Here is a 16836-nt window from a genome sequence, read left to right as displayed (position 1 = left end):
CTGTGACGATATTAAGAGCGGAATTGACAACAGACTAATTACATTAATGATTCTATTTGATTTTAGTAAGGCATTCGATACTGTCCCACATCTAAGACTGCTCATCAAGTTGAAAGAAATCGGTTTTTCTGATGCGGTTCTCGCGTGGATTTTCTCTTATCTTACTGGCCGTTATCAAGCTGTAGTGGATGATGAGGGTAATTTTTCTGAATGGTTATACACGTCTTCAGGCGTTCCTCAGGGCTCTGTACTTGGCCCACTTTTATTCGCTCTTTACATTAATGACATTGGTGGAATCCTGTCTTTTGTTTATCATATGCTATTTGCTGATGATATACAAATATATCTGCAATGTTCTTTGGCTAATATTCGTCATGCTCTGGAGCTTATTTCAAGAGATGCAAATGCGTTGTTCAACTATGCCAACTTGAATGGTCTTAAACTTAATCCGGCTAAATCAAAGGTAATCATATTCGCTAGTAGGTCTTATACTAATGATATTGACCTCGACTGCTTGCCACCTATTATTGTAAACCAGACGCCTTTGCCCTTTGTAAGTGAAGTGAGGAATCTGGGCGTGACATTCATGTCTAATTTATCATGGAAAAAACATATCTTACATGTCTCTCAGAAGGTTCATCATGCTTTGTACAAGCTTAAGTTCAATAAAAATTCTCTTTCTATCGGGTTAAGGATAAAGCTAGTATTGTCTCTAATTATGCCTCATATCGACTACTGCTGTCTGGTTTATCATGGCTTGAGTGGAGAGTTGAACAATGCATTACAGAGACTTGTCAACTGTTGTATTCGTTTCATTTTTGATCTTAAGCGTGATGAACATATCACTCCGTTTAGACGCCAACTGAAGTGGCTTTCAGTTGAGAATAGGAGATTGTATTTTCTCGGCTGCCAAACGTTTCGTATACTTTATATGTCTTCTCCTTCTTATCTGAGGGAGCATTTCACTTTACTTGATCCATCGTTGAGGAGATCCGACCGTCATGCATCACAAACTTTTCATGTTTCTTCCCATAGAACAACCACATACAGAAACTCTTTTCATCTTTCCTCGATCTATTTTTGGCATTCTCTTCCTTGTAATATCACTTCGGCTTCTTCATTCCCTTCCTTCAAGAATCTTCTTAGGAAGTTTCTGCTTGCTAGCGAACTGTGATGCATTGGTCTGTCTTTCCTCAATTTCTTTTTTATTATTAGCTTTAAGTGCGTTAGTTCTTAGTTTTATTTCTTACTTGTTATATTAGTTTTAAGTGCGTTATTTTATACCGTAGTTATTCTATTTGTACTATCCAATATTGCAGTTTTCCTTGTTTCATTGCATTTCTAGTCTGCTAGTGCAATACACTGTGTAATTATGTATATTTGCCCTTTAGTCATGCTTGGGCATAATAAATCATATCATATCATATTTCTCTCTCTCTCTCTCTCTCTCTCTCTCTCTCTCTCTCTCTCTCTCTCTCTCTCTCTCTCTCTCTCTCTCTCTCTCTCTCTCTCTCTCTCTCTCTCTCTCTCTCTCTCTCTCAAATTAAGGAAATTGTGGAACAAGCAGTATTTAATGTATTATAACTTGCACCTTCTTTAAAAAACTAATAATATCTGTAGTTTTTGCATTAAACATACCTACTTTTTTCAAATGAGTGAACTTCCACCAGCGTTTTAGACTACATTCATATTGTCTTAACGTCGCTTTTGTGATGGAATTGACCATCACCTCCACAGCTTCTTCTGTTAATCTTTTTTTTAAATATGCTAACCTGATAACCTGCCTGCCACTAATAAAAGGTGGGACGCTAGCGGATGACTCCTGTTCCTGTAGGGAGATGTTAATAGAGTATTATTAGGCTTGAATGCGATGGTGGGTTCGATGAGGAGAGATGTAAAAACAGGGTACCACAGTTGAGTAGGCCATAATGGTACTACGATAATACCTGTAGCTTTATCATTAATTATTTTTCTTAATGTTCTCAGAATGAGTGCAAAGGTAGGAAAGGCATAGAAATTTTCATTTATCCATGACATAGTGAAAGCATCAACAGCTTTTGCTTTTGGATCTGGGAATCTAGAATAAAATTTCTTACATTTTGTATTTAATCTAGATGCAAGTAAATCTACTGAAAAAGGACCGAATTGTTTCTCAATTTGTTTGAAAGTAGTCTGAGAGAGTTTCCATTCAGAATCTGCATTAACATTACGCGATGCTCTGTCGGCCTCTATATTTTTAGCCGAAGAAATATATGATGCTCTTAACCATAATTTCCTTTCTTCGCACCATTCCCAAATTTTTCTTGAAAGTTCATTCAGATGTGGAAATTGTATACCAGCTCTATTAACATATGAGATAGCAGTATTGTTATCTAGTCTAAGTAACACCTCACATTCTGATAACTCTGATGCGAAACATTTTATCGCAAAAAAGGCAGCCAGTAGTTCAAAATAATTGATATGATTCTTCCTCCTTTTTTTGCTTGTTCCAAAACCCAAATGCTCTTGAACCATTACAATAGCAGCCCCAACCTGATAAAGAAGAATTAGAAAAGATTTCGATAACAAAAACTTGAGTTCTAATTGGATTTGATCCAATGACAGCATTTAGTTTCCACCAATTAAAATCTTCTAACATAGATTCAATTATAAAAATGTTTCCTTCATAATTCCCACCATTAAATTTCAATGCTAGAAATTTCTGTCTTTCTAATCGTTTGCAATGGATAAACCCATAAGCCACTGCTGGCTGATGTAAAAACACCTGGAAATTCAGCAAATTTTCTGATTTTATATGCTTTCTCGATTTCAAACTTATTCACGATCCCTACTATATGATTTTTCTTTTTATCCATCAAATTTAAGGAAAAATTAACTGAGTTAATAATAAAACCTAAATATTTACATATTTGGTTTGCAACTAAAGAACTCTTTTGGTAATTTATAATGAAACCCAAATGTTTTAGAAATTTGACTGCTTGTTTCATATTTTTCTCACACAACTTTTGACTTATAAATATATAAAAAATCATCTAATTGTAAGTATAGCACCAGTATTATTCCCTGGAGTCTCAATTTATTAACAACGGGTTTCGTTATCTTCGTGAAGATGTACGGGCTAGTGCATAAACCAAAAGGTAAGCACATAAATTGGAAAATTTTTACTTTGAACTTAAATCTCAGAAATTTTCTGTGACCTTCATAGATAGAAACAAGAAAATAAGCATCTTTAAGATCTAAAGAACCCATAAAATCCTCTTGCAATACTAAACTTAGTGCGGATCGAATGTCCTCTAATTTAAAATGTGGAGGGTTAATAAACTTATTAATTTTTTAAGATTAAAAATTAATCGATTTGTACCACCGGGTTTTAAAACAAGGAAATAGGAAAAAATAAACTGTCGTTCACATTCTTCACATTCCTCGATAACACCTTTTCTTAGAAGTTCATTAACTTCTAATTGTATTTTTTCAGTTTCTCCGGTAGAAAGGATTCTTTCCTTAGGGAGAGTTTTTTGAAAGTTTCCGTAAATGGAATTCTATATCCATTTAAGTAACTTAAAATATACTTGTCTGAAGTAATATTTTTTCATCTCTCCACAAAATGGCGGAGACGTCCTGATTTATATACCCGGGTTATTTCTTCGACGATGACTGGTTCGTCGTCTGAGATGCTGTCTTGGACGAATTCTGAGGGGTTCTGTACGGTCTTGCCTTGAATTTTATCTGTCGATTGTCTCTGTTGTTGACCCACCCGACGGTAGCTCGCAGGTGGGTATTTCGAGTTTCCCTGTTCTCGAAATTTCATAGTATGCTTTTGTGGAGCCTTGTTCTTGATGTTTGCACAGGTCTTTTCAATTTCTTTAACATCTTTGACCTTGTCCTTGAGGTTATCTCCATAGAGCCATTCATTAGAAATCATCGTTTCTATTATTGGTTTAATACCTTTATTTAACTGCAGTGTGATGAAAGATTTCCTTGCTACTGACTGTTGATAAAAGACGTCAGTAAGAATCTGACCAGCATGACTTATATAATCTGTAAATATATCCTCATCTAAACCTTCGCCTGGAGAATCTAATAACGTGGAGACTGCAGCACCCAGAGCAGCTATGGCTGTACCAACACAAAATGTTGGTCTCTCTTCTTTGCAATGTCAGAAAGCAGTGGAATAATTTCTAAATTCAACTTAGGAGCTTCGGTGTAGAAATCGCCTTTTCTGTTGTATGATTCCAGAATCTCCTTTTTATTCTTTTTTGGAAGGCCTTTATTTTTCCATTTCAGCCATGTATTCTTCAGCTCTGGGTGGTATTTAACCTCTTTAAACTTACAGTCATTGGGATCCATTCCCAATACTTTTAGGACACTGTCTTTTGCTGTTTTTTAATCAGGAGAATTTTTTGATAATTCTGGATTTGGATTATTCTCCTTATTTTCGTTGTTATCTGATGAAAAAATAAAAGGTGGTACTTATTGTGCCATTTGTGATATTCGCGTTCTTATTGAAATCAATCACAATAATAACCTATCAAAGTCGTATGGACTTTGACAAGGCCGCGTGGGCATTACTTCTCAAATTTGAATTAGAGAGTGGCACTTATTGTGCAGTTTGTGGTATTTACGTTCTTGTTGAACACAATCACAATGATACTCTATCGAAGTCGTATGGATTCGGGTAAGGCCGTGTGGGCATTACCTCTCAACTTTTGTATGGAAAGATGAGATTTTTTACTGAGCAAAGACAAATACGTCAGTAATTTTTCTTACCAATCATCTTGTTATCCAATAATTTTTCTTTTGGAGACGGGCTTGGTAGAACCTGTTCTTTTTGAACATTCGCTAGTATCTCTACAACCTTTGTCTATTCGTTTCTACAGTTGATAGAATTTTTCATCGCTTCTACGTTTAGAACGATGTTCCTTTCGCGAGCGTGATCTTATTCTTTTTTTCCTCTTGTGTTTTGACATTCTACTAGATACAAGGAAAAAACACGTTAACTAAATTTTTGAGAGCTATGCGAAAAAACGTCTCGATGCTTCGGCACAACGAAATAATATGAAGCTAAAGGGCCAAGTAAAAGGGACAAGATGACGAGAGAGCGCCACTTTGTCAAAAGTTACTGTTCGGCTCTCGCCTCACTGTACATAGTAATTATTAGTATCAGCATTTAATTATTAGCATAGTTGTATTCGTGTTATTATATTTCATTTTAGTAGTTATTTCGGGTACTTGTCATTAGGCTTACCATGAGCTGCCAATGCTCATTATCAGTTTATTCACGGTGACTCGCGCGAAACGTCGGTAGATCGCGATCGAATCGTATTATCGACATTTTGCGATCACTAATCGGTGCTGCCCTCGCTCACCCTACGAGGGCACTAATTATCAAGGAAGAACAAATTGCTCGCTCGCGGCACATTACAGGACCGCGAGCTCACTCATCGTCCAGAAGTCTCGAGGTGCACATCTTACACACTCGAACCTACGGAAGGCCTTATTGTGCTTGCTCCTCCAGGAGTGCGAACTTCTCCTGCTTTGTCTGCCTTGCCTGCCTGCTGTCTTTGCTTGCCTGCTCTCTTGCTTGCTTGCTGCCTGTCCTGCTAGCTTGCTGCCTCCGCACGTGCCTGCTTGCGCCCTGAGGAAGGACGAAATCCCTCCAGGAGACGACGGCCGACCAAAAGGTGAGTCGCTTGCTTTCGCTATATTCTTTTGCTTAAATTTCGCGTTGAGGAGACGCAACACACCTCCTCTGGTCCTTCGAGCAATATTTAGACCAACTCGCAACCGGGGCCTAACACCCCCCCGAGACATTGGTCCTTCGAGCAATATATAGACCAACTCGCAACCGGGGCCTAACACCCCCCCGAGACATTGGTCCTTCGAGCCAGATTCTCGCGTTAGTGCATACTGCCGACCTTTCGCTCGTTTCTCGATGTGTGCTTAATAGTTTCGCTCGCGCAATTGCATTAACGATTAATCGGTGTCGCTAATCATTCGTACGCCGCGATATCTCTCGACCGCAATTTCGCTTCGCGACGAGAATACACGCGCGGAAATTTTGTCGTTGCACGCCATTGTCGTTGATCGCTCTTGTCGTTAATCGTTCGCGCAATTGCATTAACTACTAATCGGTATTGCTAATCATTCATCCGCCGCGATATCTCTCGATCGCGGTCTTCGCGACGAGAATACACGCGCGGAATCTGTAGTTGCACGCCATTATCGTTAATCGCTCTTGCCGTTAATTACTGTGTTAATCAAATCGTCATTTTCGCTATCGTGCGAACAATACAATTTACATATTATCGTTGAGGAATATTCTCTCGCGAATATTCCATCGTGATTTCGCTTAAAAATTCGAACAGAGCCATCCGCTGCTCGTCACCTTGGCGGACGGCACGGTGTTGTTTTGCCCTTTTTTCTAGCTTCCGAACTCGAAGCCTATTGTTCTTCGGTATTTTCACGTGACGAAGATATTTTTGTGCTGAACCATTTGTCATTGCCTCACGTTAAACTTTCGCCGTCCTTCAACCGTTCCTGTTTCGTATATCCTAAGTCGACTTTACGATTATAATTGTTTTGCTGACGTGCTGGTTTCACATCGCCTGCTCGCGGTAAAAATATTCGCGGTCACGCTCTGGTCGTACTGCGTGCTCTTGTTGCTAATCGCCTTGCCGTTATCTCGTATCAGCATGTCAAAGTCGGTTAACTCTCGTCGCGAGTTATGCGTCCGACGGATGCGGGAGATCCATGATCTCGCCATGAAGGCCTCGACTGAATCGACGATCCGAGAAAACTTTCTTGCCCGCTACTCGAGCGTGGCGAAGATCGCCGAAAACTTCGAGAACGCGCATCTGAAAGTCCTACAGGAGACCGGCTCCGAATTCGAAGCCAAAGACGTGATTCGTGCTGAGTTCGATAAAATGCATTACGCCGTAAAGGGACTGTATCACGCGCTCACGGGCGCGCCGCACGGAACCGCTCAGGCTCAGCCCTCGAGCCACACGTCGGCTGTCAAATTGCCTAAAATTACGCTTCCGCAATTCTCGGGCGATCTCGCACTTTGGCCTTCCTTTATCGCGCTGTTTTATGTTTCGATTCACGATAGCCGACAGATCTCCTCGATGGAGAAATATCAATATCTGCTAGCCTCGCTAAAGGGAGAAGCCCTCAACGTAATTAAGAACTTGCCTTTTGCCGCGGAATATTATATGATAGCCTACGACGCGCTGCTCGACAGATATCGGAACAAAAGAAAGCTAGCGGATCATCACTTAAAGTCGATACGCGAAGCTAAACCGTTGAAATTAGAATCGGCCGATGCTCTCCATAATTTGTTAGATACGTTCACCGAGAACACGTGCGCGCTCAACCTGATGAAATGTCCTACCGATTCGTGGGATTTCATCTTACTAAATTTCTTGTTAGAAAAGCTTCCCCGTTCATTGCGGGAAAAATTCGAATCTATCCATCGGGCTGAAGAGATACCGCGATATGCTCAACTCACTAAGTTTCTTTCCGAGCATTGTAAAGTCCTTGAGGCCATCTCGGGTCCGTCCACCATTTCGACCAAATCGAAATCCGCGTCGGTCTCGTCGTTCGTGACTCATACGGCAGACTGCCCTGTCTGTAAAGAGCAACATTACATATCAAAATGTTCTCGGTTTCTCAAACTTTCGTCGAAGGAGAGACTTTCTGCCGCTCGCGATTTAAAATTATGTATCAACTGTTTTCGCTCGGAACATGGCATGAAGAATTGTCCTTCCACATGGACATGTCGATCCTGCGGAATGAAGCACCATACGCTCTTGCATTTCGAGCAGAGCTCTAGTTCCACTCCTGCGGCCGAACCGGTAACCGCGACTCCTGCCGCCCAGGTGACTAGTCTCGCCAATAGCGTCGTACTGTTGTCGACCGTCCGAGCAGAGGTGATAGATTTACACGGCAACGCGTTTCCTGTTCGCGTATTGTTAGATAGCGCGAGCCAGGCCAATTTTGTTACTGAAGGCTGCCTTCGGAAAGGCGGCTTTCGTCGGACCAAGCACAGTGCTACGGTATTCGCGTTGAACGAAACTAAGGAAGCCATCACGAAGGGCCTTACATCTTTCGTAATCCGTGTACGCGGTCGCGACGATATTTGTTTTTCAATCAAGGCCACGGTTCTTCCGCGCATTGCATCGCCGTTGCCTAATAGTAAGGTCGCAGTACAATCGTAGAATCACTTAAAGGGATTGTCGCACGCGAATCCCGAGTATTATTTGCCCGGCAATATTGACATTTTACTGGGGGCAGAATCGTTTGTCTCAATATTACGTGATGGTCGTCGTAAAGGAGGGGATGGAGAACCGGACGCCTTCAACACAGTATTCGGCTGGGTCTTGACGGGCGCGGTATCTCCGTCGTTACAAGTAGCACCCCTGCACTCGTTCGCTACCACTCTCGAGTCGATCGAGACCGCAGTGGGTCATTTTTGGCAATTGGAAGAAGTACCGGAACACACTTCTTATTCGGAAGAAGATCGTCGATGTAAGGAGATCTTCGCAAAGACCACTTATCGTGACCAGTCGGGTCGCTTCGTAGTTTCGTACCCCTTTGCGTCGGATCCTACTACATTCGTCGACTCGCGTTCTATAGCTATTAGTCGTCTCCGCGCGCTCGAGCGCCGATTCAAATCAAATCCCGAATTTAGAATTAGTTACAATAATTTCATGCAAGACTATCTCGATAGCGGCCATATGGAATTAATTAGTGATCCATTCCCGTCGGATGGTTACATTTATTATTTGCCTCACCATGGCGTGTACAAACTCGATAGCACCACCACCAAGTTGCGGGTAGTGTTTAACGCCTCGTCGAGGTGCCCAAACGGTCTATCGTTAAACGACATATTACTTACAAGGGAACGGTCGGAAGTGTCCCTACCCGATTTGGATGCGCTTTGAATATGTTGTTGAGCATCAAAAAATATTAGACTCGTATTTTTTTTTGCTGCTTATCTCGACGTTTATTGGTTAAAAAAACCCGATTTGGAACCTACCCGATTTGGATGCGCTTTGAATATGTTGTTGAGCATCAAAAAACATTAGACACGTGTTTTTTTTTGCGGCGTATCTCGACGTTTAGGGGTTGAAACAACCCCTCGAAAATAACGGATTTTATAGTTTTTTGCGAATATCTTCGAACATGTAAGGCGTAACGACAAAAAATTTGTACGAAATGTTTATGGCTTTTTGTGCTCTTTACAATGGCGTAATCAGATTTTTCAAATTTGTCACATTTTTTAATTTAACTCCACCCCCACCTATTATTTTTGCCAAATATAACAATTTTTCCAACGCAAATTTAATAGCGTCAAATGCCAAATACATCCATGTATATTTTTATCTTAACAAATAAATGTGTCGCACTTATTTTCCAAATCTTCTTTTGATAGCAAAGATTTTTTTGTTACAAATTTAGTTATTTTCCGAGACACAATATTATGTGTAATTTTAAATCTTTTTACCCACGTTTCTGAAGCTTTGAATCCTGCCGCATTTTCCTCTTCTTGTGCTCGAGAAGCCCATCGTGCGATGTCAATATCATGAATAATAATTCCTCTTTCAAAAGCTTCATTAAAACAATTTAATGTATATGCAGAAATTTTTTCTAATTTTTCCAATCTACTACCACCTTCACTAATTTGGATCTCCCATCGTCGTAGTTGTCGTATTAATGTAACTTTTCTGAACCTTCTTTTAACTCCTTCAAACGATTTTCCCCTTGTTTTACCACTCCTCCAGTATTCCACAGCTTGCCTTTTATAGTCATTTGATATTGTTGCCTCAACAGAGCTGCAAATAACTTCTTCCGGAAGATATACTTTACCATCATCTTCCTCAAATGAATCAACTCTTTCCGGTTCTGGAATCTCATATGTATCATAAAAACCTAAAGTTTCTTCCTCTTCTACGTAAAATTCTTCGTTTTGTATTTCAAGCAGCATACGTTCAATGTTTCTTTTTACTTTTTCTTCCTCCGAAGTTATCGGACTTGGTAAATAGTTGAAAGCAGTGGAAGTTGCAGAAAGTAGCATTATTACATTGTATGGATTAAACTTCATTCTGAAAGATATTAAAATTAAATATTTGTCTCGAACTTTAATTATATAAATAAATACGCACTTTATAATTAATGGAGTGGTTTTTATGTTAGGTTTGATACCGTCTCTTTCTCTTCTCTATTTCTTGATTACAAAAGGTATGTGAATCAAAATGTAATTAATCAAAACTGAATAATAATTCTGCGTTTTGCGTGTGTAATGACAATAGAGAGACAGCAATAAAAAATATTGAAATATTCTGATACTCTGACAAGGAGGTAATCTGAAATTTGAAGCAAACAAAAAAATTAACTTTATTAACTAAAAATAATTTTTTCACGACACCTCCACGGAAAGTTCGACTTTCCATGCTTGGACTTTCCTCCCTAGGAAGGAAAGTGGTTACTTTCCGCCCGCTATGCCGCCCTAGCGTGAAATTGGTCACTTTCGCCCCTCTCTAGGCATGAAAGTCAAACTTTTCATTAGTGTTGTGAAAAATATCGTGTGCACCTCGGATCAAAAGCTTTTTCAGACTCGTGTGATTTGCCGCTCTCGCCTTTGGCTCGGGTGGCAAACTTCACACTTGTCTGAAAACCGCTGCTTTCTCTCGGTGCACAATATACTATAGTAGGTGCTTACAACGTGACATTTTATGAATAAAAAAAATTATATAGTCACTGGCAAGACTGCCAAGATTGAGTAAGAGCTGAATAAAAAGTTATATTCAATATCAAAGAAAAAAGTAACAAGGGTAAGAAACCAGTAAAAGTTAACAATAAAAATGCACTTACATGTTCACAAAACGACAGCGTACAACACAGTTCTTTACACTTCAAACTTACGATCTGAAATGCTTGCTTTCCGGAATTATGACACGAGCAAATGATATTCAAATGCGTGAATTTGGTTGTTGATTTTGTTGTACCGTAACCGGGATAGTATATTATTGTAGCGGTTAATGTGACGCACGTGTTCGTTCAGATTATGATTTGCGACTGCCCGCCCAATCTTACAATTCGGCGGTATTTATAATGTCGGAGTCGACATTCCGTTGCTAGTCTAGGACTCTCGAAATAGCGTTAACCTCTCGCTGTCAGTGCTTTGCGCTGGCCCTTGCATCAGCGCTTTCGGTCATCCCGGAGTTGAAATGGAAATTTTTAAGCGTACGGCGCAACTGAACAGAAATAACGCAACACCTACCTACAGCGCGACGCCTATACCACATATCATCTCGTCTTGCAAAAAATCTAATAATGGTATCATAATAAAAATACACATGGATGTATTTGACATTTGACGCTACTAAATTTGCGTTGGAAAAATTGTTATATTTGGCAAAAATAATAGGTGGGAGTGGGGTTAAATTAAAAAATGTGACAAATTTGAAAAATCTGATTACGCCATTGTAAAGAGCACAAAAAGCCATAAACATTTCGTACAAATTTTTTGTCGTTACGCCTTATATTTTCGAAGATATTCGCTAAAAACTATAAAATCCGTTATTTTCGAGGGGTTGTTTCAACCCCTAAACGTCGAGATACGCCGCAAAAAAAAAACACGTGTCTAATGTTTTTTTATGCTCAACAACATATTCAAAGCGCATCCAAATCGGGTAGGTTCCAAATTGGGTTTTTTCAACCAATAAACGTCGAGATAAGCAGCAAAAAAAAATACGAGTCTAATATTTTTTGATGCTCAACAACATATCCAAAGCGCATCCAAATCGGGTAGGGACACTTCCGACCGTTCCCTTGTTAGTGGTCCGAAATTACAGCAAGACCTATTAGCCATTCTGCTTCAATTTCGCGTCGAGCCGGTAGCTCTGACCGCGGACGTGAAGCAAATGTTTCGTCAAATATGGATAAACCCAGAGCAATGCGACTATCAACGCATTGTCTGGCGTTTCTCGGAGTCGGATCCTATGCTTGATTACCTGCTCAAGACGGTTACGTTCGGCTTAACTTCTTCCCCGTTCCTGGCGATCTATTGCTTGCTCCAGCTAGCTCTCAAATATCGTGAAAAATATCCTTTAGTTGTCGCTGCATTATTCGAGGCGCTTTATGTGGATGACGTCGTGGCTAGCGTTCGTACGGTGGAGCAGGCTCGCGCGCTTCGACACCAATTGTTATCGCTAGTCCGGAGCGCCGGCTTTGAACTTAGGAAATGGGCGAGTAGCCATCCTGCCGCGTTGGGCTGCGTTCGAAAACGTCCCCTGCCAAGAGCGAGTGAGGTGGCCCGGGGAAGTGAATGGTGGGAGTTAGGGGACTGTTGGTTTTCGAACGCAGCCCAGGGGGAGTTTTCGAACGGCTACTCTCCCTTAACCTATCCAAGTTTCCACGTGTCTTGCGCTATTTTACATCTGTTCGCATCGCGCAATTCGCGAATATTGTATTCACAGTTATTACTATTTGCAATATACTGTATTTTTACACACATACTCGCAGCGAGACATTATAAGAAGACGAAAATGGATAATGCTGTGTTACGTCGAAAGCGTTTGATTTCTTTGGCCATAATAATCAGCCACAAATTTTTACAGTCCAGTTTGAGTGTAACAAATGAAAGTGATTCAGATGAAGAAACTAATAATATTTTGATGGCAAGACATCGGTGTAAATTGCGTGGTGCACGAAAGAAGCCATTGCGCATTGAAGGGTATGTGGAAAGAACTGTTTAAGGCCTAACAGCAAGGCAATTTCGCGAGCATTTTCGCATGATTCCGGACACGTATGAGATTTTGGAAGCCAAGTTGGGCTTATTATTAAGTAAAGAGAGTGACTCTGGCAGAGCCATTATTCCTGTTCGCAAGCAGTTGCTGTCTACATTATGGCTTCTTGCTACTCCTGATTCTTACAGGTAAAGATGCTTTATAAAAGTAGAATGTTTTATTTTCTAACCTATTTCTGTTGTCCAATAGTGCTACAGCACTATCGGTGTATATTGCAGGTCTGTGGGTGAACGATTTGACATGGGAAAATCATCTGCAAGTGATTCCTTTATGAGAGTTGTTAAAGTTCTCAACGACATTGCTGGGGACGTCATTGTCTGGCCTCGAGGTGACCGGCGTATTGCTGTTCAGGAGATGTTTCACCGCATCGGAAAGTTACCGCATGTAATAGGAGCTATAGATGGAACAAACATTCCAATTAAGGCGCCAAAGGTACTTGTCTACAAGTGGAAATAAACTTATATAAACATTTGCGTTTTGCAACAAGCAATACAAGTCGATACAAGTGTCGTTCTATCTTTGTTAGTGTTTAATGAGTAACAAAGATTGACACTTGTGTTGCTTATTAAAAAACACACATATTCTTCGGAATAGTGTTTCTAATTAACGTAACGTTACGTGTTACAAATGATTAATGCTGCTTCCACTGATAAATAAGTGTCTTTACAGCATTTTCATCTTTCCAAAATGCAGTACTCTTCTTTTCATCGCATGTTGGGGTCTGGGATGAAACTACATCTGGGCTAAAACCAGTATCATTCTGACAAACTGATTCTTCAAGCTCCACACCAAAATGCTGCCGAACTTCCTTGACATTTGACACTTCGATAATATTTTGTTCTGCAAAAACAATTTAAAAGATACGTTAATAAAATATTAAGTTGTATGCAAAGATAAGCATACTATGAGCCTGAACATAAAGATTGACGTAACTTTTTCTGACAGAGTCGTAAACGTAAGTCGGTGTCGGAAATCGACACAAAGATTGACAATAGCGTATAGGGGAGACCGGGGCTAAAAGGTCAACGGGGTTGAAGCGTCAAATCAAATATCTCAGAACCTGTATATTGTGTGAACTCGCTATTAACATTGTAAACGCTGCTTATGGTACCCATGTGACCAACGGAGTTTCGGCAGGTTACCTGCCGTATTATGATTTTTACGAGGGCAAACGTGTTTTCGGAAGGTGAAAGTTACATTTTCTGCGCGTGGAAATTTTGTAATATCTGCAATAATATTTGCTCTCCAAATCTCGAGGTACATGATTATAAAGAGTAATGCATGCTGAACACGAATTCAGTGTAGTTTTTTCATTATCGTTGATGTCTAATATTTCGTGGGCGATCAAACCTGAAACTTGTGTTTGGGGCTAAACGGTCAGTAAACAGTCCAGATGCATTTTCAAGGCATTTCCAGGCTCATTGCATATGGAATATGGATGAGACGGGAATTACAACCGTTCAGACACCGAATAGAGTCATCGGACGTCGAGGAGTGAAACAAGTCGGGCGAGTGACTTCTGCGGAAAGAGGAACCCTCGTAACTATTTTTTAATAATGTTTCGCATAAAAATTTTAAATAAATTTTTATATTTTTCTCTTAAAAAACAATTATTAAAATGTATCCTATCATTTTTCAGGATTAGATGTACGTATATGTATTAAAAATGCAGTGTGACGTTTAAACCCCGGCATTTTTGAGATTTCAATTTTTCCACCGTTGTCGTTTTTGCTCTATACCGGTTAAACAAAGCGACGTAGACAAAAATTTCCTATATAAATTTTGTAGCTAAAGGTTCACTCTTTACAGTGGTATACCACATTTAACTAAAATTATTTATTTTGTTGTTAAAAATCGGCACCGAAAAAAAACTGACCTTTTAGCCCCGGTCTCCCCTACCGTATTTATCGCATTGCGATGGATACGGCATATGCTAACGTCAATCCTTTTGTGTGTTGACTTCCAACACCGATTTACGTTTACGACTTTGTCGGAAAAAGTTTTAACAATTAATCTTTATGCTCAGTTCTAAATATACATGAGGTTAGGACACATATTTTTGGCAGATTTTGTAGAATAATCCGTGAATAAATACTTACCCTCTTTATCCCACAGAAGTAAACACCCATTCGGCATAATCATCAATTCGTTGGTATTAGGATCTGTGATAATTACTTGCTTCGACTTATCAAGCCGTATTTCTCGCGTTTCAGTCGCCATATTTACCGCCAAATAAGTCACCTTCCCACTTTTCCCTACCTCGCGAGGCAGGGAGAAAAAGTCACTCAGAAGGTGGTTCGAGAGTGTTTTCGAACGCACTGATCGAGAGCCCATCGAGAGCTCTCGAAGTGTTTTCGAACGCTCTTCGGGTGGGTCAAGGCACTCGGGGGACGTTTTCGAACGCAGCCTTGGATGGGCTCGACCCGCAGTTATGTAGCCAATCCATGTTATCGTTTGAGTCAAGCGAAGATCAATCATTTAAAGTATTGGGCCTTCGTTGGCATTCGCAGTCAGATAGTTTCGGATTTCAAATTAACCCTTTGGATCGCAAATGTACTAAACGTACTATATTGTCGGAGGTAGTGCGCATTTTTGACCCCTTGGGATTCCTGGCTCCACTCACGTTTACTGCGAAATGTCTAATACAACGTTTGTGGACACTGAAGTTGAAGTGGGATGACGAGCCTCCGACAGATATCTGTCGCAGTTGGGAACGCTATCAAGCGGAGTTCGACGCGTTGGCTTCCCTTTGCGTTCCTCGCACGTTTGATACGTGCAATGTAGTTCGTTGTGAGCTTCATGGCTTTTGTGATGCCAGTGAACTAGGTTACGGAGCAGTGATTTACTTACGTTTTGTTGCACGCGATGGTGTAGTGATTCGCTTACTCTGCGCTAAATCTAAAGTAGCACCGCTTCGGCCTATTACGATACCTCGTTTGAAACTCTGTGCAGCTCTACTTCTTTCAAAGTTGATCACTTACGTTCGTCAAGTCCTTCAGGGACATTTTGGCATTGATGCCGAATATGCCTGGTCAGATTCCGAGGTTGCCCTCGCCTGGATTCGCTCGTCTCCACATCGGTGGAAGACGTTTGTTTGCAACCGCGTTGCCCGCATTCAGGACAACGTACGGGTTTCAGCTTGGGGCCACGTCGATACTGAGTCCAATCCGGCGGATCATTGCTCCCGTGGAGTTTTTCCCCGCGATTTAGTGACTAATTCGATTTGGTGTCCACCAAATCGAATTAGTGGCTCATTGACTTTGAACCCACTCAAACAACGACATCGGAAGTTGAGGATCTTCCTGAGGAGGAAGCGAAATCTCACGCCTTTGTCACCACAGATCCTGCCAATGCCACTATTGTGGATTCGCTTCTCGATCGCTTTTCGTCGTTGGACAAACTCATCAGAGTGCTCGCGTATTGTCTACGCTTCGTTAACCGACTCGAATCGAACTCGCGCAATAGAACTCTCGCTGTAGATCAAATCGAATTCCATTCGACTTTACTATTTTTCGTCAAATTCGTACAATCTTATTGTTTTGCAGAGGACATCAATAGACTAAAACGCAATCAGAATTGCTCCAAACCTCTGCGAAAACTCGCCCCCTTTTTGGATACACGCGGAGTCCTCAGGGTGGGCGGTAGGCTAACACATTCCGCGATCTCAAATAAAGCCAAGCACCCAGCATTGTTACCTAGCAAACATCGGCTCACGGAACTTATAATAGAGCGCACTCATCGTTTACACTTGCATCCGGGACGTCGAGCGTTACATTATCTCTTGTCGCAGAACTTCTGGGTTCTTGGGGCCCATCAGACCATTAAACGTTGTCTGTCGCGCTGCTATCAGTGCTTCCGGGCGAATCCACGCACTGTGCAACCGCCCATGGCGGATCTACCACTAGATCGTGTACGTCAGGCTAAGCCCTTTTCAATCGCTGGAGTCAACTATGCTGAGTCATTTTTGGTTTACAATCGTCGTTCTCGCGGAGCAACCCCGTTCAAGGCTTACAAGTGCCTTTTTGTT

At 40.9% G+C, this 16836-nt stretch overlaps 2 protein-coding genes across 2 annotated transcripts; one reads left to right on the top strand and one right to left on the bottom strand.

Annotated features, from left to right (window-relative positions):
- The first annotated feature begins 6737 nt into the window (after positions 1-6737).
- On the top strand, positions 6738-8216 carry LOC139783943 (uncharacterized). Its single transcript, XM_071723113.1, has one exon. The coding sequence runs from the start codon at positions 6738-6740 to the stop codon at positions 8214-8216; it is 1479 nt and encodes a 492-aa protein (XP_071579214.1).
- A 1169-nt stretch (positions 8217-9385) lies between these two features.
- Positions 9386-10075, bottom strand: LOC139783942 (uncharacterized). Its single transcript, XM_071723112.1, has one exon. It carries the CDS (start codon positions 10073-10075, stop codon positions 9386-9388), a length of 690 nt encoding a protein of 229 aa, XP_071579213.1.
- Between the last annotated feature and the right edge of the window lie 6761 nt (positions 10076-16836).

The sequence above is a fragment of the Temnothorax nylanderi genome, unplaced genomic scaffold (assembly GCF_030848795.1).
Source record: "Temnothorax nylanderi isolate EJ_2023f unplaced genomic scaffold, tnyl_v1.0 TNYL_tig0562_pilon, whole genome shotgun sequence".
NCBI lineage: Eukaryota > Metazoa > Arthropoda > Insecta > Hymenoptera > Formicidae > Temnothorax > Temnothorax nylanderi.
The sequence above is the reverse complement of the archived record's forward strand: the minus strand, read 5'-3'. Positions and strand labels throughout refer to the sequence as shown.